This window comes from Cyprinodon tularosa, unplaced genomic scaffold (genome assembly GCF_016077235.1).
Source record: "Cyprinodon tularosa strain WSP-4 unplaced genomic scaffold, ASM1607723v1 ctg182, whole genome shotgun sequence".
Taxonomy (NCBI): Eukaryota; Metazoa; Chordata; class Actinopteri; order Cyprinodontiformes; family Cyprinodontidae; genus Cyprinodon; species Cyprinodon tularosa.
This window is the reverse complement of record NW_024038624.1, coordinates 587,911-614,352: the sequence shown is the minus strand read 5'-3', so window position 1 is coordinate 614,352 and position 26,442 is coordinate 587,911. Positions and strand designations below refer to the sequence as shown.

Sequence of the window (26,442 nt, the reverse complement as noted above, 5' to 3'; positions counted from 1 at the left end):
GAGGTTTTCTTCCTGCTAAAAGGGAGTTTTCCTCTCCACTGTCACAACACACATGCTAAATGTGAGGGATTGCCTTCGATTCAGTGCTATCAGCTGGTTGTCTTTAGACAGAAAACTTTGAACCAATCCGACTGCATGATCTGGTTAAATTGTCTCTGTAAAGAGCCTTGACATGACATGAGAAATATTAATAAACTGAACAGAATTTTCTCTCCAGTCACACCATCTGTCTTTCCTCCATGTTTTTTTTTCTTTCTTCTTTTTAATCATCTCACCTCGAATCTTGCCTCACTTTGCCGTTTTCAGCTTAGCTCTGCCGTCCAACCTGAAGACCAGGTGCTGAAGCCCCATAAATAACTCGAACTCGCTGGACAGTGACAGAATAAAAAAAGCTGAACTACAATTTAACGCCTTCCAGTGGCAGTTTTTAGATTCCACCCTTTGGAGCTTGAGGGTTTTTTGGACACACAAGATATTGTCTGAAAGTGTCAGAGAAAAGTTCTGAGAGAAAAATCTGTTTACAGTAATTAAGTAACCTCTCACCTCCTGCTTGAGTGACAGATTTTGAGAAATGGGGAGAAACCTTTAGTCGACATTAATGTATCAGTGCAAAGATTGGAGCACAGATAATACAGCAGTGTTAGGAGATCTCTTTATTTTCTCAAACAGGCTGAAATCCAGCACACATTCATGTCATTTTTCTTAGCTATACAGTGCAGGCGCAGCGGTTTGGCCTCATTCTGTGGTCATAAAACTCTCTCTATATGGATAATGTTATCGCTTGGCATGTTAATAATAGAGTAAAGAAAATGCACAGACATTCCTGAATTTTGATGCACAGTTTTCTACTACATTTTGCCTTCATTTCTCACATATTATCACTTTAGTGCTTAATACACACTGAAACTTAATGTGTAAGTTTGTTTGTACATATATATTTACTTCCTTACATTTCCGCTGCAAAGCAAATTGAAAAATAGGATATCATAGTGCCTGCGACTCAAAATGCACATGTGTGAGGTGAACCAAATGGAAAGCCACACATATAAAAAGTGCCCCCAAAGCTCTGCTGCAGGTCAAAAAATCCAGAGGGATCCTTTAAATCACCGAAGCAGACAGCAGAGGAGAAGTGTTGGCTGAAGGCCTTTTTGGAGTCTAGAGAAGTCAAAAGCTGGCTGTAGACATGACTGAGCGATTCTCCCAGTTATAAATCCTAGGTGGAACCAGAGGCCGTCCCCTGTCCTGTGCCTGGAGTTTAAGTTTGGTTGATGAGAAGACACTTTGTGCTGTGTCATTGTGACCCAAAGTATTTTCGTTATAGCTGTTGTTTGATCTAAACTCACTTTAGTTGAGGTTTAGGCTGATTTCGACAAAACAAAACATTTAAAGCTTTTTTAAAAGCTAAAAGAATTTTCAGTATATAGTTGGACAATTTGAGCACCAAGTCATTTTGCTGATGACTTAAACTTAGTAGATGTCCTCATAGTCTCTTATAAAGTTGTGGAGGATCTTCAAACACTCTTGTTTACAAGCTCGGTTTAGGTAATGATATCCATTTGACAGCTAGGCTGAGGTCTAGACTTAAACTGAGCCACTGCTTTGTTTTGTTTTGTGTTTTTTTTTTCTCAGATATGTTGCATATTTGCTGCTGAATTTAGGATTACAGTTGTATTGATGACCCAGTTTAGACCAAGCTGAAGCTGACAGTTTGTCTCACACTACATTTTAGAACATCTTGCTAAACAGAAGGTTTATGATCGACCAGATGTCTTGCAGTTTAGCTTTGCAAAGCCATGTTGTTTTTATAGAGTAGGTGCAAAGGTGCTCTGTGGACTGAGATCTAGTGACTGTGGAGGCCATATAAGTACAGTTGACTCATTCTCATGTTCAATAAACCAGTCTGAGATGATTTGCTCTTTATAACATGGTGTGTTATCCTGCTGGAAGTAGCCATCAGAGGACCGGTGCACTTTGGTCATAAAGAGATGGAAAGGTCAGCAACAATATTCAGCTGTCACTTCTGAAGCACTTTTCTCTGATAAAAGAAACTCAAAAAGAGATTAACGACACCATAATGATGAAAGGAGTGTTCAAACTTAAAGAAGTTTAGCCTTTAGCTTATGACTCTGTAGATTGTGTCTTGGATGCTGAGGCTGAAACAAACTGTGACACAACATTCCATAAAAAGAAAATCAAAAACAATCCACCCTCGCCTATTCAGCCAGGCCAACAATTATCTTTAATAAACCCCCCTTACAGACACTTAGACAGGTATGGGGTATTGCAGGCTGACAACAGAAGCAAAACAATCCCCATTCCAAAGCAATGGACCCCTTCGTCCGTTTCAATTTGCATGCTTTCAAAACAAAAACAAGGTTTTGATGACCTACTGTATTAAACCTCAAACTCACCCCTATTCCTGACATTTGGAATTGAAAAAGCTTCCTGAATGGGAAGCGAAACGTCTTCAAACTTGGAAAGAAAGTCCAGTGGATTGTTTTTAACTTTCTTTTTTTGGAAAGACAAGGACCTGGATGACTGAGAATCTTCAACAGCATATGTGACGCAACATCTTCCCCAGAAATGAAATGGCAATAAGCTGATTGGTCAAAACTTTTTCAAAGCTGTTGTGCTATCTGGGTCTCACACATTAATCCAAGATCCTTTCTTTGTCACCTTTGTTCCTTCATGCTTAGGAAAAGAAGGGGAGAGAGATGATGGAGCATTTTCTAGAGTAAACATATAGATGTTTCACCATATTTAAATATGTAGAAAGGGGGCTAAGTGAGTTATGGTGAGTCCTCCATCTCTATCTATCAGCTTACTCTGACAGCAGCTAATGTTACTAATGTTACTGCTTAGCTGGACGCATGAGATCTGTGTTGTCTGTCCAACTTAATGCCACCTAAACCGGTTAGTCTGCAATAAGTTATCGGAATAAAGAGCTGCTGCAGGAAGAGTTTCATTGGTTAACGATTTTAAACAAAATAGCAAAGTATATTTATGCAAAAATCCAGAAATAGTAAATAAATACGCTCTGATGAGGCTCCTTTGTCGGTTAAATGGACAAATTAAAATAGAAATAAAATAGTCCTTCAAGCCGGAATTTCTATTTAACATTTTTAGTTAATTAATGGTTAATTAATTTTCAGAGAGAATGGCCGTCCTAACCTGAGAAGTGAACCGATACTCCTAGTTGTTCCACCCCTCTCCTCTCTACTCAGACTTTTCAGTTTAAGAACAGGTGATATAAATAAAAATAAAATAAATCTGCATTTAATCAACTCTGAGTTTAGCACAACTATGAAAATATAAGAAGTCGTCATCAATGGAACATGAATAATGTGATTCTCCATGGTTAAACATAGGCCTCTAATAGCCACGAATAAGAAGGAAAGGCGGATGGAGTCAACGGATGCCTCCTTATCTCTTCTGTTCCTACGCCTTGGACAACTAGCCACAAACTGAGCTGTTTTCTGGAGGAATAGTTAATTGCCATATTTAGTTTAACAGATATCAAAGTCTGAGATTTAAAATTAAGAGTTAACATTAAATATATATTTGGATTCAAGATTTATATCATTATATCTAATAAGATATTTATCAGATGTAAGATTTAGAAATAAATGTGGGATTAATAGAAAGATATAGGATGTAAAAATAGATTTAAAATATATATATATATATATATATATATATATATATATATATATATATATATATATATATATATATATATATATATATATATATATATAAATTAAACTTTTAAACATAACGTTTGCCAATAAATGTGAGAAAAACACCCTCAATTTGAATTAGGGGTCAAAAATAACAGAAATGCCCAATAACGTTCTGTGTGCATTAAATATGTATTTACATGCCACATAAGTGGTAGCAATAATGATGTGATTTTGCAACATATTTCATGTGTAGCACATCATCTTCATACAGATGATATTTCATATTGTGTGTGGTAGCAACAGGAAAGTTCCTGCTGAAAATATCAAAATCTGACATTTTTAATAAAGTTCACGTTAAGAAGAGATATTTGGAAAAGATAAAATATCTAATTTCAAGAGTGGAAAAGGACACATTTATAATAATTCCTTCTGCAGATCTTGGCTTAAAGTTGGGTTCCTCCAAATAACCCTGCGCAGTAGCAGAGTTGTGTCACAGGGTAATTTGTTGTCATAAATTTACTCAGTGAAATGACTGCCTAACTTTCTGAAACAAAACATAAAAAAACAGGGAATGCAGGAATTTGTTTCAGAGCTTACTCTGGATTACAGCTAAAGTGTATAATGTTGTGTTTTTATTGGAAATGGATTAAAAAGAATAAAATAAACAGAAATAAAGACTTACAATCTTGATATGTTCCACTTCTCCATGAACTTCTCATAGAGAAACAGTCTAGGCTGTTAGATATCCACCCATCTGACTGATTTTAAAGCAAGCTTAGGTCAGTAGCTTACCTGTTTTGTTTTTTTGGTTCTTTTTGTTCTTCATGTAACTGTTTTCTAGTGTCTCCTGCTAAAAATTCTATTGCTTTATTCAAAGTTGTGGATGTTTTTAATGAAACTTTATGAATTACTCTTAACCCTTGATCCTGCAAATCTTTATAACGTCATTGTTCTTCCTATTGTTCCGTCACTGCTGCTGTTAAGTGCATGCTTATAATTGTTCTCACCATGTATTGATTAGCTCTACATCTTTTTACTGTGCCTTTTTACATCTGGCTAAGGACTAAAGATGAAACATAGCCTTTTGTTGAACTATGATTTTTTTTTTTATTTCTACTGTTATATTATTAGACATTGTCGTTTAATAGTAAATAAAATAAAATTAATAGTAGAATATGAGAAGACCCTATAAAATCCTTGATGTTGATTAAAAGTTAAACTAGGTTAGAGCGGTTATTCTATGAATGCATTTTTTATTGAAAGTATATTTTCAACTGCTGATGTTCCAAAAAGCTATTTTTCCAGGAAGATCTTTTAACCCAGGGTAGTAAAAGCCAAAATGTGCATTTTGCTTCAACTACAGACTGTACTGCATACCTTCCAATAGTGAATGCTTCCTGTTGGCCGTGTCTAATCTCTGGAAGGATGAACAGAGCTGAAATTTAAAATTCAACTCAAACACTTTCTACCATTTGACTCCAGTCCAGATCACGCCCTGGGTTGTTTGCATTACACTACCTGACCACAAAAGAAAAAGGTGATAAAGCCAGGAAGTGTTTTGGTTTCTACCTCCTTCAGGCAGCGAGTCGTTGAAGACTCCCTCCACAGAGATGCAGCTGCTGCCGTCACCCCCACAGATCCGACAGCGATCCTCCCGTACGTCCGAGCCCAGCACCCGATCACAACCTACGTGCTGCGATTAAAAAGAAACCAGTGAGATGCAGAGGTCAGATAGGGTCACAGGCGGAAGTGGGCACAGTCGGTAGGCTCAGAGGTGTCAGAGGCCGGGCTGACGAATTACCTCCTAATGTCTTCCAGACTGCTTTATCAAAACACAGAAATATCAGATGGAAAATCCAGATGTGTGCTGTTGTTTCTTTCTTTCTTTTTTTATTTTTTTGTCTGATCCTGCACAGACAGAAAGCTCGCTGGTTGCTGAACTCAAAGCTGTCGACATAAATAAATTTCATGATGAGCGAAGCAGGTGGTTTCACTCAAAGTTTTAAAAGAGGGAACAAAACTGAAACTAAACTGTAGAAAATGAACGACAACTGTTAAAATTCCTATTAATCATACGGCTGCTGGTTGCTTCAGATCAGACAAAATGCGTTTTCACTCAGACAAAATTTGATGCCAGTAATGTAAAATATTCTGAGGGAGACAAAAGCAGTTTGGAGGGATTATTTCATTGTTTTTTTAAAGAAAACTATAAAAAGCAGTATAGATTTATACCAACACTAAAATACCTCTAGTTATTGGGCTCCTGTCCTGTAGAACCAACTGCCCTGTGTACTTTTAAGGCAAGGCTTAAAACTTTCCTTTGTGATAAAGCTTAATCAAGCTTCTCACCTGAGCGCGGGCAAACTCAATGCCGCCCTAACTGAGGTGGCAGGGAGTTTGCCTGCCTTGGTGAGACAATGACATTCGTAAGGTTGCAAGGTTCACTTTTTCACGACGCATCTCACATGTATATGTTGAAATAAGGAGGTAGATAAGGAGGTAAAAACACAGTTTCCACTGCTGTTAGTGTGCTAAAATTCGCTAGGCAGGAAGCCCAGATGTCACAAAGGGATCACTGCTCCTTTTCTATTAGCCATGGCTTTAATCTGAGTGTATCGGCCAACATGCTCAGATTCGTTGGCGAGAGCTCTGTAATTGTAGGTGGTCCTGAGTTATCTCTATTATTATGCTGGTATAGACTTAGAATGCTGGAGGACATAGGGACCTCTTTTCATCATTCTGCTTCATTCATTCTTTATTCTCTCATTCTGAAATTTTGTTAGTTTAAACCCTGACTTTATGTTGTCTGTTTTTTTCTTGTCATAAAAGATTCATCTGGCCTTGTTTTGTTTGGCCTTTTGAGATCATCCTGGATGGAAACATCAATTGGGCTGCCGCCAACAACACCTTCAGTTATAGATGACAAAGTTGAGCCTGTTTTTCAGGGCTTAGTCCTGTTTCTCTCCAAGACATAGCTATGGCCTCAGCTTTTACTGGGAGTGTGCCTTACTCTTTTTGACATGAGAACTGGCTCATGGCTCGTATGCTTAACTAATTCTTTCTTATACAGAGCCACCTGTGGAGCTAGTTTACTGTTAGCTTTTCTAACATGGAACATAGATATACACTCACCGGCCACTTTATTAGGTACACCTGTCCAACTGCTCATTAACACTTTATTTCTAAGCAGCCAATCACATGGCGGCAACTCAGTGCATTTAGACATGGTCAAGACAGTCTCCTGCAGTTCAAACTGAGCATCATTATGGGGAAGAAAGGTGATTTGAGTGACTTTGAACGTGGCATGATTGTTGGTGACAGAAGGGCTGGTCTGAGTATTTCAGAAACTGCTGATCTACTGGGATTTTCACGCACAACCATCTCTAGGGTTTACAGAGAATGGTCCGAAAAAGAAAAAACATCCAATGAGCGGCAGTTCTGTGGGCGGAAATGCCTTGTTGATGCCGGAGGTCAGAGGAAAATGGCCTGACTGGTTCGAGCTGATAGAAGGGCAACAGTGACTCAAATAACCACCCGTTACAACCAAGGTGGGCAGAAGAGCATCTCTGAACGCACAGTATGTCGAACTTTGAGGCAGATGGGCTACAGCAGCAGAAGACCACACTGGCTGCCACTCCTTTCAGCTAAGAACAGGAAACTGAGGCTACAATTTGCACAAGCTCATCGAAATTGGACAATAGAAGATTGGAAAAACGTTGCCTGGTCTGATGAGTCTCGATTTTTGCTGCGACATTCGGATGGTAGGGTCAGAATTTGGCGTCTACAACATGAAAGCATGGATCCATCCTGCCTTGTATCAACGGTTCAGGCTGGTGGTGGTGGTGTCATGGTGTGGGGAATATTTTCTTGGCACTCTTTGGGCCCCTTGGTACCAATTGAGCATCGTTGCAATGCCACAGCCTACCTGAGTATTGTTGCTGACCATGTCCATCCCTTTATGACCACAATGTACCCAACTTCTGATGGCTACTTTCAGCAGGATAATGCGCCATGTCATAAAGCTGGAATCATCTCAGACTGGTTTCTTGAACATGACAATGAGTTCACTGTACTCAAATGGCCTCCACAGTCACCAGATCTCAATCCAATAGAGCATCTTTGGGATGTGGTGGAACGGGAGATTCGCATCATGGATGTCCAGCCGACAAATCTGCGGCAACTGTGTGATGCCATCATGTCAATATGGACCAAACTCCCTGAGGAATGCTTCCAGCACCTTGTTGAATCTATGCCATGAAGAATTGATGCAGTTCTGAAGGCAAAAGGGGGTCCAACCCGTTACTAGCATGGGGTACCTAATAAAGTGGCCGGTGAGTGTAGATCAGTGCTTCTATGTTCCTTTTGAGTGTCTGCTACCGTCTCCTTGAAACCCCTAGTCGCCTCAGCAGAAGGCCGCTCACACTGAGCTTGGTTCTGCTGGAGGTTGATTCTTCCTGTCCACTGTTACTGCATGCATGCTAGGTGCAAAGGATTGCTACAGAGTCAGAAACCTTACACAGCCAAATGTCTACTCTCCCTATTTGCTCATCCAGGAGAAGATTGAGATTGACTGAATGCAGCTAGCTGTTTATTTATCGGACTGAAAACTTTTATCCAGTCTAACTGTCTGTTCTTATTGAATTTTCTCAATAAAGTGACTTGAGTTGGCATTAAATCAACTGAACTGAATTCACTTTTAGCCACTAGGGGTGCTAAACCTGTTACTTCCAGGTTTATCCATCCTGAAAGCTACTGACAGATACAGCCGTAAAATCAAACAGTCTTTCTTTGTGTTTTAGAATCTGATAGCACATCACTTTGGACCAGCAGATTGAGAGGTCATGAAGTTACTGGTGAAGATTAAGCTCTCTAGATTAAATCCAACATCAGACAACCAAAAATATATGTCATCAGAGTGATGGGCCTGCAGGTGCTTAAAAAACATCAGCGCTCCAACTACAGGTTGCCCTAGTGCAGGCCAACAGGATTTACAAAGATGCTTAATGTTAAAAGATTTTCAGGAAATAACTAAGTGAAAGCTTTATCTCTGATTTAAGCCTGTTTTGTGGTTTATCTCTGTTTAGTTGGCCAACATAAACTTTTAGCTCTAGTGCTCAAGCTGCCATAAAGCAGTGCTCTAGGTCACATGATGCATTCAGTGACGGAGCTGACTCTCTAAAGTTACATATGACATTTTTAGGAATGCAGCATTGATACGCACCAAGTTTGGAGTAATAACCTAAAAAAATATTTATTATATCTAAAATTCAGCTGAGAGTTGGAACAAAGGTTACACAGCTTCCACAGGCAAGGGTTTGTAAATGTAAGTATCTAGACCTTTTATTATTTGGCCCAATGAACTATATTACGGTCACCAATGAGTCGCTTTTAGACATAAATCCCAGTAATTTACTGGGACAACGTACCCATGTCGAACAACGCGACACATTAAAACTGGACACATAATTCTTATTTGTGCAATTAGAAATAATCCAGGAAGCTAATTTATGTGTCTTATTGGGGATTCAGCTCAAATCGTTTGGCACCTGATCAAAATAGGAAACTCTTAACAGGTCTATTGGTGCAGATTTCTGATTTACTCTGTTATTCCCATTTGTTGGAACTTTGACTCAATAAAGTGTGACAGAAAAGCTTGAAATCTGATTTAAATCAGGCAATAAAAAACATGACAGCGTTGAGAAGAGATTTCTCCAGCCTCTCTTTTTCATACTATTCACCTTTGCACATTTATTAGTAGCCATACATTTGTAGTCAGACAACTGTGCATGCAGACTAATGTCTGAGGGGATTTTATGCTAAAAACCCCAACAAATAACAGATCCAAAATATGCCCAGGGAGAACAGAAATGCTCATGTCTTCTTACTGCAAAGCAGCAGTGCAAACATTACAGTATCTCTGCAGAAACATCTGATTTTAATTAACTGGATTACATATTTACAGATAAGTCAGGGAAAAATGCTGCAACCTTTCAAAAACTGTCAGAACCATCTTGTATTTTGATGATCTAAGTGAATGAATGCTAAAACAAAAGAGGAATGCATACGCGTGAGCTGGCTAAAATAGAAAAAGCGCAGTGGTTGGTTTGTAGAAAGAAACACTGCAAGAAAAAAAAAATCGATGTGAAGGAAGTCGGAAAGTAGAAAAGGGCAGAAAATAGGAGGGATTGAAAGCCAGCCTGCAGCACAGACAGACTAACAATTGAGCTGGAAGGTCACTGAGTTCCTGCAGAACAGAGCACAGGAGAAAAAAAAATGAGGAAGAGGCAAAAAAAAAAATGGGGGGTTTGATAAACAAAACCGTCTTTTTGGATTTCAGACCACCTCCAGCTCCACAGTCTAAAAAACCTCAGAGACACATTAAATAAGGGAGCTAAGGTGAGGTTAAAAAGGTTAAAACAGAGGTTAGGATGTCAGTCATATCTGAACGGATTGTTATAATTTGTTCACAAACAAAACGGCTAAATTAGAAACTGTGTTTCATTTCTAAGAAAAGCGATTATTCAACAAATGGACCACGTGGATGTCAGATGGGCTCGCTAGACCATTTGGAACACCAGGTGGTCACCGATTCATCAAAGAGCACCGCAAAGCAATGTTTTGTTTTCATTAACAGCCGGGATTAAGACCATTAATGGGATTCTTAGTCTGCTGCCAAACTAACAACAGTTTTATCGTCTCGAGCAGCTGATTCTGATGAGCAACACCGGTTGGCGTGTAAGCCCCACAGCTGCAGATGTTCAGGCTTCAAAGTGAGTACAAACAACGTTATCCCAGATGAAGACAATCTTCTGGTGATTCTGTTTAAACCTTCCTCCTCACGTTTAATGGCTTTTTGTTTGGAAATGAAACACTCGCATGGATGTGCTTGAAAAAACTCATTTCAACTGACCTTACACTCTCCGTTCACACAAACATCCACGGAGTCATCTCGACACGGCGTGCCGTCCACCACGGCGGGAGCTCGCTCTGTGTAGAAGTTGTAACCTTCTGCGAGGCAGTTGAGAGAGCAGGGCTTCACCCCACCTGGACAAACACAAAAACCACAAAACCAGCACGTAGAGTGTTAATGTACATACAATGCCCACATTAAGACAGGAAAGGACAAACATACGGAAGGTTGTTTGTTGTTTTAGGAGGATTTTCTGCGGTTTCTCTGATACAACACACCACTAGTTCTACGTGAATCATAATAATAAAGATCACAGTTAAATGGTTTCACTTGTGTATCCATCAGCAACAACTGATGGTGTCCATCAGGGGTCTGTTACAGAACCACTACATTTCAACCCCTGTATCAGAATCATATTGGCCAATGTGTTAACAGTAATCATTAGAGTTGCAATTTTTGTTTTTCTCGTTTTGAGTGACAAAAAACTGCCAATGCCTCATCTTTGACGTTTGTGCAGAATCAGACCCTCTCTGGTCGTTAGAGGCTCGGGATTCTCTACGCTTCAGGCCAGGGATATTCAAAGTTTTCCAGGCTAAGGACCCCCAAACTGATGGCAAGATGGAGGCGGGACCCATCTAATTATATATATATATATATGGTATGAAATAGTGTTCTATCAAACTGGTCCTATAGTCACTATTACAGATGGAGTCATAATATGAAAGTAATTTCTCCCTGGGATTATTAAAGTATTTCTGATTCCTGGTTGATGGGACAGGTGTTGTGAATGAAATGGTGTCCAGCTTGAAAGAGCTCCTGTGTGTCGCTGAATGTGTGCATTGATGGCTGAAAGACATCTTCTGCCTCCATTTATCTGTTTACTACAGTGTGTTAAATTCATGTTAATGTGGATTTAAAGACATTTCAATAAGTGGAAAAAATGCAGGGAGAATATAAAAAAATGCGTAATCAAGCAAAGATTTCGCAACCCCCATGCATTACCTCCTGTTGAAGGCCTCCCCTTTAGGCAATGAGTTACCATCTTTGAAAACAACACTTTGTAACCTCTGACCGAAGCAGCAGCTTAATTAGAAGTATATTTAATCATTTTTCAGTCAGTATTCAACACTTGGGGCTACCTAGGCTCTGTGTGGGCTGATCCATCTGAGGGGATAGATCAACACTTACTGGGTCAAATATAAAGTTTGGTTCAGAGGGAATTATAGCGTTGGGCTGCTTTTCTTAAGCTTGGGGTCATTGTGTTTGTTGATGCCAAAATTCAGCTCAAGCTAAACTACCTGTGATATTCTCTCTAACTTGGCAGTAGAAAACTCCAGAGGATCTTATGATTAACATTCAAGCCTGACAGTTAAGTTGGTCAAAAGAGGCTGTGATACTCGTTATAGCAGGAAGGATTGGATGGCTTGAAGTTTAAGTTTAACTCCTCCCTGCCAGTAGGTGGAGCACAACTGCTCTTGTTCCAACCTTCAATTATACCGTTTGCAAGGCCTGCCAACATTAACCATATCTTACCATAACAGATTTATTTATGAAGCACTTGAAACCCCAAAGTGCCAGGACAAAAGTGCTATACGTAATTATAAGATACATTTCTCTAAGCCACTTCTACACCAAAGCCTGACCGATGTTTACCCTTTTTTTGCTGCTTTTTGTTATGTTAGTTTGAATCTTGACAAATCAAACGTGAAGAAGAAGCCATTTCTCATCTCTACCATGCAGCTCTTGGCATTTCACAACCCCTTAGCTCTGTATCATCTGACTTCAAGTGGCTCAACCATATTGGTGCAAAATCGTTATGTACTGACGTTGGCTTTCTAACCAGAAGTAAATATTTATATTTTTTGGACCAGTCAAAAATTTACAAAACACTTGTTTATGCAATTTTTTAAAATACTTTTATTCTGCACCACTCTAAAAGGTCCTTTTTAGTATTGTAACTAATGAATATTTGGGAATTTCAACTGATCTGTTGACTTTTTTTTGTTGATTAATTGATTAACACAGGGCGACAGTGGCGTCGGATGTAGGAGTTTGCCCTGAAATCGAAGGATTGACGGTTCAAGCCCGGCTCTGATTTTCATTGTCGTTGTGTCCTCGGGCAAGACACTTCACCTGCATTGTCTACTGATGGTGGTCAAAGGGCCTGGTGGCGCCAGTGTACGGCAGCCCCGCTTCTGTCAGTGAGCCCCAGGGCAGCTGTGGCTACAATGTAGCTTGCCACCATCAGTGTGTGAGTGAATGGGTTAAAGCAGTGGTTCCCAAAGATTTTCTTCTGGGCCCCCCTTTGGATTACAATACAATAAAATTTCATAGTTCTATAATGTAGATTACAAGAGGATTATTTGTTGTCTGTGTTATTTTAAACATATTTCTTTTTTTTTATTTGTAACAATATTTAACTTTGCTATAATCTATACATTAAAAAAGCCTCTGTGCAAAATGCAGTGAAAACATTTAACAGCTCCCTGAGAGTTTTTTCTTTGTACTTTAATCCTCCCATCTTTTCAGTGGCTGTAGTGAGCCTGCTTTTTGCTGTAGATCTTCTCAAATCTGGGTTGCAGTGTCACAACTGTCCATTATGCTCAGTCAAGCAAGCGCTGTTTTTTTTTTTTTCTTCATTCATCCATACCGCTTCCCGCGCCCCCCCTGCAATGGCATTGCGCCCCCCCTAGGGGGCGCGCCCCACACTTTGGGAACCACTGGGTTAAAGAATGTAGTGTAAAGCGCTTTGGTCAAGTTACCTGACTTGAAAAAAGGCGCTATATAAGTACATGCCATTTACCATAACACTTGTATAGAGAAAAGGTTCTTCATAGAAATTTATTTTCAAAATTTAAACCAGGTGAAACTAAAACTATTTCACTTTAGGCATTCTGGATAGAGAATACTGATGGACAAAAAAAGGTTTTCATCCAAAATGGAAAATGTTTAAATGTTTTTCTAACAATGTTGGTATAATCACTGCTCCAAGTGGGTTGCTATGTTGGCTAAAAGCATATCAATGGCTACTAATCAGTAGTAAAATTAATTGACAATTCTATTAATAGTTGATTATTTCACATTATTCCGATTAATTGTCCTAATCGTTTAGATAAGAAAGTTGTAGCTGTGTAACTTTAACGTCACACTGAGTGTTGGTCCTTTCAGAAGAAACAGAAGCCCTGTAGGTGTGTGTGTGTATCCTGGCTTGAAGGTTCCTGTAAAACAAGTTCTTGATTCCTTTCTTATAACCACTGTGTTTCTGTGTTTAGGGTTGCTGTTAATAAACAGATTTAACACCTTGGTGCACAGAGGAGCTCATGAGATTTAAGTGAGTCTTGCACTGTGCCCTAGTCCCATCATGACCTTATTCACCAGAACACCACTACCATGCTTTACATTTGGTTTGAGGCATTTCTGTTGAGGGCTTGTGACAGAGCTCCTTCTAACACCTCCCAACAATCCGAAGCTGTTCACTGTTTTTCTAAAACCATCTTTCCCATTCAGGACAGAGGTTTTATGGCTACAAGAACTGAGTGTCATTGCTGGTGTTTTAGTGTTGGCTTGGCATTAACACACAACTGTATGTTCCACTCCAGCAAATAGCCCAAAACTCCTGGCTTTCTATTAGTGTACACACTGATGATAATAAGTTAAACAGGACAATTAATTGCAAGTTTCTGGCAGCTTCTTTTGGACAAACTTCATTTTAACCTAAAGCTTTAGTATTTAGTATCTTGGAGATGTACAGGGGTGTTCTTAGTAGCCAATAAAAATGAAAAAATGACAACAAATCAACCATCATGTTTAAACACTGGCGCATTCAACGCAGCACTGCTACAAATCTTCATTCATGTGTGAAACAACAGCTTCTTTTTAGAGCTGCTGCTGACATCGTCCAGGTTTGTTTGTGCTGGCATGCAGCAGTCGAACTCACAGACAATAAATTGGTCTGACCTTAGGAAAACTACAACTCCCATGGTGCTGAGTTTTTGGCAGGGCAGTCGTAGCTCTCAGGGGTGGAGTCTGAAGTGTCAAGGTGGAATCTGAAGGCTGCTAGCCTGAAATCATTGACACGCAACAGCTTTTTTGATGGAAAAAAGACAGTTTTTTTTTGCTTTAATAATTGAGCTGTCCTTGGCTGCCTGGGCTGTAATAAACTGCCTGTTTCTGTTTTGCATCTCAGGATAGAAGTGAGAAGAAGAAATGGCATGATGCTAGACTGAATAAATTAAGAACTGGAGAGGATGGAAAAACTAGAGGAGAAAGTGGGCGACGTAAAAGAAGGAAGTCCCAGCAGAGAAGAGCCTGAGAGGGGTTATTTGACTTTAACAAGGAAAAGAGGATTTTGGCCGTTTCCCCATTCTAACAGCTGTGAGGGATTTTTTTCTTGAAAACTCAGCTGACTTGATGAAAAGACCATTTGTTGGAAATATTTTAACGTGCATCTCTGCAAGCCAATATGTTTGAAATTAAACCAGCCATGTCATTCAAACTATCTTTCACATCCAGTTTTCATTGTCCGGCGTTCAGCGGGAATGAGAAATTCCCGCGGAGAAACTCTGGGATGTGAGGAATCTCTGCAGCCGGCATCTGCAGACCAGACAGGACGGGTAATGGGTCGCTTCACTCCAGCACATACAGAACAAGCAGCTTGGATTCAGTTTATTTAAAAAGCACAAAACTAACAGCAAAAAAACAAAAGCACATGTCTTTAAAGGTTTAGAGAATAAATGCATCCAATTTAAATGAAAGTGCAAGATGCACAGGTTTTTATTGGTTGTCTAATCCATTCTGCAGACCAGGAAGGGCCTCAAAAGTCTCTGAACCTCGTAAAGTGAAAACAATCAAACTAAATTATGAGTGATAATTTATAACCACCAGAAAGAAACATGGAATCTGTCCTCTAGGATGATTTTCTTTTCAACTGTCTCTTTTAATTTGAATTAAAGAATAATAAATCAGTTTTTGACACAAAACTGTTAGATCTAATAGCTGATATTATGGCTTTAACAAACTTGCTTAGAGCAGGGATTCCCAAACATTTCAGCCTATTAAAAATAACACACAGTCTGGCAAACCACTGTATAGTTATTGAGTCATTTTAGAACTAGTATTTTTTTAAATCCATAGAGGGAGGTGAAAGACGCCGTGGTGCGTCCCCGTTTTTGATCAGGGTAGCTGAAACCTGTATCTGAAAATGTGTTGTCAGTGGGGGAGGAGTTAAAAACAACCAGAAACAACCATAGATTATTCTACCTTCTACCGTTAGTACTAGAAACAAACCATAAAAATAAAAGAAGTAATAACAGGGAGCAAATGACATCGGCGAAGCCTTTACCAGGTAGGGAAAATGAAAGAGAGAAAACAGACGCAAATGTTTCAGGCTTTCTGCTAAAGTATGCTCAGGTGCTTGCTGGGAGGCACCAGCGCATTGCTTTAGATTGATTAATTTAGTAAAGCACTAGATGGAGGTAAATCTTACACACTGAAGGTTAGATATCCATCCATCCATCCATTTTCTGTCACTTTATTTCCAGCTGTCTACGGGCGAGAGGCGGGGTCCACCCTGGACAGGTCGCCAGTCCAACACAGAGACAAACAACCATTCACACACACTCACACCTAAGGAGAATTTAGAGAAACCAAATAACCGTCATGCTTTTGGACAATGGGAGGAAGCCAGAGTACCCGGAGAGAACCCATGCATGCTCAGGGAGAACATTCAAACTCCATGTACTGTAGAAAGAAAAAAAGGCAGAGAATCGAACTCAGAACCTTCTTGCTGCAATGCAGCAGTGCTACCCACTGCACCACTGAGCAGCCTCCTCAGGTCAAATATGATATTTTTTTCAAAATGCTGTTTATTATCAAAATGTTGATAAATGAGCTGTATTTATAGAGTGCCTTTTCAAGTCAGGGGACTCTAAACTGTCTAAACTGGACACTATATTGACTGATAGCAGTGAGCTACATTGCAGCCATAGCTGCCCCGGCGCACACTGACAGAAGCGAAGCTAACTCTGACCTCCATTAGTAAGCAATGCTGGGGATTCATCCTGCTCTTGGATGGACAAACTGAAACAAACAGAGCTGGAGTTCAAACCGCTGGCCCTTAGGTTGCAGGACAAACTCCTGCTTCCTCTGTCACTGTCACCATAAATCAAGCATTAGATAAGCACAAGTTACATCTATTTATTTCATGAATCCTTTAGTTATTAACTAAAAACACTGTTCCAACTCCTCTGCCCCTCACTGAGTTTTAATTAGTACTGTTTAGAGCCTTTGTTTTAAGAGTCATGTTTTATTTGAATCCTGCTACATTTACATGCAACTAAGCCTTACAAAACGTTTTTAGAGCGATACAGAAGGCCAAAAACAAATCCAGTCCATCCCTCGTTAAACAAGACAGTTTTCCAACAATAAAAAGTTACTAGGGTTTGATGTGCGTACAGTACATCATTAACCACTTCTCCATCCAATTCTTATGTTACCTTTGAGCAAACTTTTAAAACTTAGGAAAAAAGTAAATGTGAATTAGACGTGTTTCCAGCAGGTACAGCAAACCGAAGTAACAACTAATGCAAAATATGTGTTTTTGTTCCAGTATTAATGCAAGCAAAGAGCATGTTTCTGTCAATGGAAATAAAATAAAAAAAAAAAAGCAACCCAGAGAGTCATTTTTAAAATCTTTTTTAATGAAAATATCTTTTGAGACTAACTTTGATTTTATTTTCTCCAATCATTTTTTTTTTGTTTTTTTTTTTACTTTCTATCTTCACAACTTTTCAGATTGAGGTTTACAAATTGCTTTCTTTTTAAATTACGTTTTAAAGATCACATTTCCTCACACAAGTTAAGTGGTTCATGTTGTCATTCAGTTCAAATCCAAAGTGCTCGCAGATGTCACTTTCAGTTTAGAACAAATTCCTTCTGTTTTCCAAATCTCAGCTAGCACTTCTCTGGCTTGCTACCCCTCAGTAAAGGGGCTCTCAGGCTACATAGTGAGGTACGTAGGGAAACCATGTGTCTAGCAAGTACCTGATCCAAGAGTTCAATACTCACTTCGCTAAGGAAACAGAAAGGGGGCTGTGAGCAGAAAATCTATCCCTGGTGTGCGGGATTGCTGTAGAGCAGAGGTCACAGATTAGTGGATCCGAACTTACCTGCTGGCTAATCCAGACCCAACCTGATTTAAAACATTACTGCATGATGTCTGACGACATCTTACGCCGCTTCTCCTGTTTGTACGGTAAAGCCATTTGTAGAGTCCAGCACCAGGCTGCACGTGATAAAAATTAGCTTATAAGCTGCTGTCAGTCTGGGTTGCTGCTGCTACTTTTAGACCCAGCAGGCAAACCTGTGGCAAGCCGGGCGATGGGAAAGAAGGAGAAGATAATGAGAAAAAGAGAGCAGAGAAAGTTTGGACTGCTGGAAGAACTGCAGTGAACTGGTGACAAGTGAAAAGTTTAGTATGTCTGGCTCAAACTGCTGCTGTGAAGCAGGATTCTCCACCATGAACAGAATCAGAAATAAATATGGATCCAGTTTGATGTGTGCTTTTCAATGGCATTGTCGCCATTCAAACCCAGAATGCCTTTATATGGGCTTTATGTGGGCTTTGTCTATATAACAAACTGAAATATTGTTGTTGTATACTTCAAAAACAAATTGGATTTTAAAATGGAAAAATGTTCTATTTTTATATTTTTTATTTAAAAATTAAATGTATAACATGGATGCATAAACACGTGCATTTTATTTCAATGTTAAATTCTGTTTGAAGTAACGGACTATAATTTTTTTTACTAGTTGTATATTTTCTTTATTCGTAACCTGCTGATTTTTAATTGGTTACCCCTGCTGTAGAGTCAATAGCCGTGTTCTCATTCAACTGAAATATTCATTTTAAGCAAACTTTTGAAAGTTTGGCAAAAGTAAATGCGAATCAGGGAAGCTGCTCTTACAGTAGGTTAACATGTCCGCTAGTAATGGCAATGCTGCTTTCAGCCTTGTTTATACGCATAACAGGAACATCATGGAAAACACTGACATCAGAAACAGCTGACGTGTGAGTACAAATTCACTGCATCAGAACTGATTTAAAAAAAAAATGTTTCCATCTCACATTTTGTGCATCAACCCTTTCTTTTTTACAAAAGCCAAAAACCACTTCAGGCAAACATAAAATATCTGAATTTATATAAAATATAAAATATTAGAATTTTGTCATTTGTCAATATTTCAAAATGAAAAAGCTGCTTATTAGAAAAAGCTGATGGAAACACAAATTGCTTCGATGCGATCAGCTGGTTTTCCTTAGATATAAAACTTTAAACCAATCTGACAAGATTTTCTAACTGTCTTGGTAAAGTTCTTGAAGATGACGTCTTGTAAATTGGTGCAAGTTTTTTTTTTTTTACAGCCATCTTAGATCTTTTCGCATCTGCGACAAGCTCAATGCGACACGCCGCTGCGTGGAATATAACCAGCCCTTTAGTCCAGAACGCTGGGCCACGACTTTTAACGGGCACCAAAGAACGTCAACACATCACCCCAATGCACTGGCTCAGTTAAGTTTATAATTGGTTTTAACATATTGTTTTTTTATTTTCAAAGCATTGAATGGACTGGCACCTCAGTACATAGCAGACCTCATCCCAATATACCATCCCCTGCTCGCTTTGAGGTCTGAGGGCCAGTTTCAGCTTGTGACTCTTAAGACAAATCGGAAAACCAGAGGGGACAGAGCCTTCTCCGTTGTTGGCCCTAAGCTATGGAATGCTTTGCCCCTTGATGTACGTATGGCCCCCACTGTGGAATGTCACTTTTATTCTCTGGCTTTTACCATTTTGTAAGTTGTGTGGTCCCCTGTGGCTTTGTATTTATTTTACTGTGTTTATTGTATTAAACAGTTTTATTTATGTTTATTGTTTTATATTAACCTTGTTGCAAGTGCAGCACTTTGGAAACCTTTTGTTGTTTAAATGGGTTATATAAATAAAGTGGACTGGATTGGATAGATTTAGTCTCAGTTTTTGTCTTTAAGACGAAACCAATTATTAGTTTTAGTCATATTTTAGTCATTACTATATGTGACAGTTTTAGTCAGTTTTAGTGGACTAAAACTCAAAAAGGTTTTAGTCGGTTTTACGTTTCAATTTTTAAAAGTTAAAGTTTACAATTTTGAATAACATCAATATTCCTTACCAGACTGACAGCTCTTGCCTAGATACTACATTTATCAGATTTAACAGGTTGCAGTGAAATATTTGCTTTGGATATAATTTAGGGATTCCTTCTGTTAAAAATTAAAGTAGGTTTTGCATCACCTCTTGTGAGCTGGAAGAAATAAAATATTGATAGTTAGAAAAAAGGATTTTTTACGCTTGGCAGAGGATGATCAGCCACATATAGTTTATTAAGTAGCGAGAGCAGGAAGAGCCATACAGCTAAGAGCGAACCATCACTGTGGAATGTAAAGCCCTGACTCGGAGCTAATAGCGCACAAAGATGCATTTCTGCACAAGCACAGCTGGAAGAGCAATTAAATTCAGTTTATTTGAATAGCGCCAATTCACAACAAATTTTATCTCAAGGCACTTTAAAGTTCACCAGATCATCCAGTCAAATTGATTCAAAGTTTTCTATCTAATCCCTCAAATTAAGCAGGCTTGTAGTGACAGTGGAGAGAAAAAACTCCCTTTTAACAGGAAGAAACCTCCAGCAGAACCAGGCTCAGAGGGCCATCAGATCAGAGCGGCCATCACCCTTAGCCTAGAGCAGAGTTCGTCAGTCTTAAAAATAAGCTTGAAAATAATCTTGAAAATAATACAGATGATTCCGGATTATTTCCATCCCTGCTGCTGCTGCTGCGATGGTCCACCTGTAGTCATGTAGAATGTGCACCTCTGCACGCCAGGTGGGCGGCATGATCAAACAGGACGCAGCATGGCTGATACTGCTTAGTAGATTACAGCAGAATGATGCATTTTAAACCGGTGACAGACCACCCAATAACATTTTTTTTCTCGTCCTGTCAACGAACTGACACCCATGACTCATCATGTCTTCGCCATCAAAGATTCATGTTTAGCTTGTCAGTTCTCATTATCCTCATGAAAAAAAGGAGAATCAACTGAATAATTTCGTCATTGTTGATGAAAATAACACTGATTGGTGCTAAATAAATAAACTGAGCAGAGTTGGGTGGAAACAGATCCATCGGAGGGAAACTTTGTGTCCTCTTGTCTCATTAGTAAAAAGAGACACAAGGAAATCAAACAATTTTCATTTATATGAATCATTATAAGTGTAGAGAGAGACAGTGGGCATCCACTGCTACAATGATTGATAGATAGAAAATCCCACTAAGCTTCAGCAGAAACCAAACAAATACATCCTCACCTCCTCTGTACGGTTTCCAGGTGTAAAATTTCCCCCTGAAAGGAGTGCTATCAAACTCAGAGCACTGGATCTCTCTGAAGTCCCTGGAGCCTGCAGGACACTCCTGTATTTTATAAAAATAGGCATATTATTTAAAATAACTATATGCATTCAAACAGTGTATGCAAGTAAATCATATTTCAATGAATGTGAGTACTATAGACGAACGTGTAAGGACACATTTATAGCAGTGATGATAAACACTGAGCCAAACTTACATCAATATTACAGGACCTGAAGCGTTTTCTTTCTCCCAGACAGTATTTTCCACCAATGGTTGGCCTACGGTCAAAGAAGCACACAGCTGGATCAGTCCGTCCCATATGAGCTGAGTTTGACTCCATCAATCATCCATTACATCAGCACAGATTCAAAGCTCAGCGTTTTCTTGCCCTTATTTTCGTTTTTTCAGGTGCATTGATTAGACTTTACTTTAGCTACAGTGTATGCCAACAAGGGAATATTTCTAAATGCTAAAAACTCATCAGTTTGTTTTGCAACTGGCTGCTTTTCCTGCGTTTTCGACATATTTTGGCAAAGTAAACCCAGAGCAAATGTGGAAAACAATGGTCTTAAACGAAACAGGAGAAAATTGTTGGCCTTGGATTTGGGTCAGGACTTTCTTACTTTAATCATTTCAAGATGAGCTGTCCAGTGACAATGATTTAAAAGATTAGACGTTCTGCATGGATTTGGACTCTACTGCTGCAAGTATGAAGGGTCTTTTATTGAAGAAACAATACTCAGGGGTTTGTTTCAACACTACTGGGGAAACATAAACAATGAAAGAGTTTAAAAGGCTGATAAACAACACTCAATGCAGGGGAACCTCTGTCAGGCCTCTCAGTCTAAAACCGATAGCCTCTCTAAAGAGTAGTTTCATTTTTTTCTTGTTCTTTGACGGAGCCCAAAATGCACAGCAAAGAGTCGTAAATGAATAGAGGATTAATGACGATACCATACAAATAATGCAGCTTTGAGAATTGCAGATATTGATCCGGTATGATATTAGCATGACTCTTACCTGCTTTTATTATTTATTTGACACTGTAGAATATTACATAAGGTTTGATCAAGTAATATTACTAAAACAGGGAACAAAAATCAACAACAAAATGTATGAAAACATGTCTCGGGTGGATGAGCTTGTCTTCTTTACTTCCTGGTTTGTTTTTTGTTTTTATTTTACATGTTCGTGTTTCTCTAAATTGCATGGGCAACTTTTTAGTCTTGAGATAAAGATTTCCTTCCAGAATTTCTTCTTTCAATTCAGTTTATTTCTATAGCGCCAATTCACATTACGCGTCATCTCAAGGCACTTTACAGTTCACCAGATCATACAGTCAAATTGATTTAAAGTTTTATATCTAAGGAAAACCAGTTGATTGCATTGACTCATCGACCCGAAGGCAATCTCTCACACTAAGCATGCTTGTAGCGACAGTGGAGAGGAAAAACTTCCTTTTAATGGGGGAGAAACCTCCAGCAGAAACAGAACTTATGCTCAACCCTCCTGCAGCTCACTGAAGTTATCTTATTCATGTATTATTACAGTTACTCTGTAGTCTTAAAAACTTCAAAATCAAATCTCTAATTTGCCAACTGTTTCCTAAGTTTCTGTCAATTACTTTACCACAATAGGAATAAAGAAATCTGCACCTGGGGCTGTCACAATGACGGACAGAAGAGGAGACTCCACCTCCACAGGTCCTGCTGCACTCCCCCCAGGCGGACCACAGACCCCAGCCTCCATCCACGCCCTCTGGACGAGTGCCATATGCAACACACACCCTTTTGAAGCACCACTGCAGCAGATAGACAAATGTAAGGCATATTTACTGATTTTCCTTTACTGGTTTTTAGTGCAATGGTCACAGTTTGGGCCTTCTTCGCCTTAGTGACTTGAGGAAACATCACAATATTTTACTATAGATTCACCAAATGGGTCTTTTTTTCATCAATTTCAATTGATGTGTATGCTTAAAATGTGACAGACCCTCGCAATCATGCAAAATTGAACTTTGACAACAAACTATGTAGATTTTCTTCTCTATAGTTTTATAGTTAGTTTTTTTTCAAAATCCAGACGATTTTAAAGGTGATAGCTAAAGTTAACTCCCAGCTTACTCGTGCTCCCCAGCTTGTATTCCGTAATGTTTACCAGCCATTTGCTAGATCCACTAATGTTATTTACATATATTTAACTTCCTGCTCAGAAGAGAAGTAGCAACGCTCAAAAACTTGAACAAAGTTCACCCTCATTTGCCTCTCTTTTTTTTTTTTTTTTTTGGCTTAAATGTGAGAAATGTAACACCAAGAAGAAGCAATTTTCAGCAATTTGAAAACATAAAATCTATAAAAACAACAAAATTAATTGTAAAAAGAAGAAAAAAAAATCAAACTTAAACATGCTTAAAAAAATCCCAAAATAGTAAAAAAAAAAAAAAAGAAAAGAAACAAAAAACAATTTCAATATAAAAAACACGTTGTAAAAAGAAATATTGAAAAAATGGAAATTATGAAAACATCAAAGCTACTCTTAAAACTTTTATTAAGACTTTTATTTTATTATATGCTATTTTTCAAAGATTTATATCTGGATTGCTTTTTTTTCACATTCCCTGTTTGATGGGCATGTAAGACGCAAAAAAAAAATATTTTTTTGTTCATATCTCCATTAATAAAATGTGTTATTTGCTTGCAACGATAATGGAACAAAAATCACTCCACAGCTGCGCTGGCCTGTGAAGTTCTTTCACGCTAGATTCACTAATCCATGAACCTTTGGAGGCCTGTAGCCACCGGCTATGCACAGAGGAAATCAATAATACATTAAAACTTGTTCATCCAATTTTGCTTTTCAAAATGAAGACTTAAACTTTCAAGCCCTTTGGTTAAGATACATAAACATTGGAGTATTATTTTCAGAGCTCACCCCTTTCTCAATTGTATTAGTCTGGCAGATGGTTCCCTCTGCAGCGGGTATACTGCTGGTGATGCAGCGGTTGCTTTTACTCATGCACCACAGTTCACTGCAGACCTCCTGTAGGTATCAGAGAGAGGAGACTAAATCCATTGTAGAAGTTTCATAGACAGAAACAAGGCAAACGGTACGAGAAACATTATTCTTATTTATGATCAACAGGCAGAAACTGTCATTCACCTTAACCTCTCTTCCCTCTGGAGCAGTCAACACTTAAGTGTATATTTTTATTATGTACATGCGCTGACAACATAGAACCTATAATAATGAGTCTATGAAGCCGCACGCCGCTCCAGATGTCCGTTTGCTCTGACGGCGGCCTCGTAAAAACCTGACCATGCAATAAAAAGAAGGCTGTCCTAGTAAAGTACTGCAAGATGTGTTGTATCACAGGGATACAGGTAAAAAGAGGTGCAAAATAAACGAAGAGTGAGCAGCGAAAACAGAGTGGGCTTGAGTTACTTTTAATGAACACTTTTCATTAACTTTTAATGAGTCAGAAGAACTTACCAGTGTTGGGCAAGCTACTTGTCCAGTGTAGTGAGCTAAGCTATCAGTTACTCAGCAATAAATGAAGCTTCACTACACCAAAGCTACCACCTAAAGAATTATAGCAAGCTAAGTTACACTAATGTGTTAAAAGTAGCTTAACTACATCAGAAGCTACTTAACGTTGTACCAACCTAATATCAATTCAAAATGAGTCTGAAACACTGGTTAAAACATTTATTAAAGATCAGCCAATGACATAACACAGTGTAAACATTGCTTTATGATCAGCATATTAAAAAAAAACTGAAGTAATTACTAGTAGACAAACTAGTAAACAATCTGCTGTTATTAGAACCAAATGAAAGGTACTGTGTAGTGTTCTACACATGGAGACATGGCTATGAGTTTGCATTAGATGGTTATCTCTAGGGAAAACAAAACCCTACAAAAGGCATCTTATTTCTTTAGGGTTTCCCTTAGAGAAAACTTCTTCAGACCTCAATTAAACAGTCGATTCAAGTAACAAATGAAACTGTTTACAAAAAAGGTGAAAAAATAAAGAAGCTAATTAAGTTATATATATATATATATATATATATATATATATATATATATATATATATATATATATATATATATATATATATATATATATATATATATATGTCTCACCATATTATTTAATTTCTACCTACATATTTATTCATTGTATTTTTGGGGGCAATTAATTAAATGCTTATTTATTTATTGAGCATTTATTTATTTATTTTATATACGGGAGAGCTGTTCCTCCATACGTAAGAAATCTTATCTGTGCAAAGCCTAAAAACAGATTTATGTAAACATCCTGTAAACTAGGCCATGAAAATACAATATCGAAGTTTCACTACTGCTCTCTAATTAGAGTATCTTAGTGGCACATATGGAAGAGCACATAATTTCAATTTGAGAAAAGAATTTCATCTTCTTGCACTCAAAACTTATAATGCTCACACTCCAAACATGCGCTCTCTCTCAAATATTTTCTCTTCTCTCTCAAAACTTTGTTTCTTCTCTCAGATTTAATGCTTCTTGCACAGATATTTTCTCCTCTTGTTTGCCTCATTCTCTTTGCGCACAAACCGCGCTCTGCTCGGGTCTCAGATATGCTCGCAAACCCGTAGGCCCTGCTTGCGGATTTTTTGCTCACTCTCAGGCTGCAGTTGGATCGTCGCCTAGCAACCTTTCCAGCCAATAGAAAGACAGACTCGGAAAGGGTGCGCTTGTTTAACCTTACTGAGTGTGCCTGTGCTACTACGCCACTGATAAGAGCGTCAGCTGAAACTGCTATTTACAGTAGTTTTGTGGCTGATTGTTGTTTCAAAATAGAAAACCTGGTTTCATTACTTAGTTATGCCCTGGATTTTGTAGCGTTTGTGGACGCTACGTCGCTACTTGATCAAAGCAATAAGGTCACTACAGGAAAGTTACTTGATAAATAAAGCAGCGACGCTACGGTCAAGCTACTGGAACATGTAGTTAAACTAATAGCTTCGCTACATGTAGCGGCGCTACTGCCCATCACTGGAACTTACAATAAGCAAAGGGAATTAGGGCATATTTGCAGTACTCTCCTCTTAAAAGCATTATATGAAGCAAAAATTACAAGTTTGTGTGGAATTTATGCAACCTAATCCCAGTAGACTAGAATGTCATTAGAAATGTATTTACTTTCTGTTTCATAATTCTGCTTCATTCTATCTCTATTATCCCACACTGCAGAATCTGTATGTTTAATCTCTAACGTTATGCCTTCTCTTTTTTTTTTTCTAATGTTAGCTTGTCTGTTCCTGTTTGGCTGTGACACCATCCTGGAGAGAAATATTGGCTGTGCTGCTGCCATCAACACCTTTGTTTATAGGTGTTGGAGATTGGCTTGTTTTTCAGTG

The 26,442-nt window shown here is 38.6% G+C and overlaps 1 protein-coding gene across 5 annotated transcripts in view; it reads right to left on the bottom strand.

Annotated features, from left to right (window-relative positions):
* The window catches only part of adamts10 (ADAM metallopeptidase with thrombospondin type 1 motif, 10), a 93,840-nt gene that overhangs the window by 18,735 nt on the left and 48,663 nt on the right, over nt 1-26,442 (bottom strand). For all 5 annotated transcript variants that reach the window (XM_038282398.1, XM_038282402.1, XM_038282401.1 and 2 more), the window contains exons 13-18: nt 23,975-24,082; nt 22,699-22,844; nt 21,258-21,321; nt 21,001-21,103; nt 10,594-10,727; nt 5,253-5,376 (exon numbers count right to left, since the gene is read on the bottom strand). In XM_038282398.1, the coding sequence (XP_038138326.1) occupies nt 5,253-5,376; nt 10,594-10,727; nt 21,001-21,103; nt 21,258-21,321; nt 22,699-22,844; nt 23,975-24,082 (679 nt within the window). The remainder of the gene's footprint in view (nt 1-5,252; nt 5,377-10,593; nt 10,728-21,000; nt 21,104-21,257; nt 21,322-22,698; nt 22,845-23,974; nt 24,083-26,442) is intronic.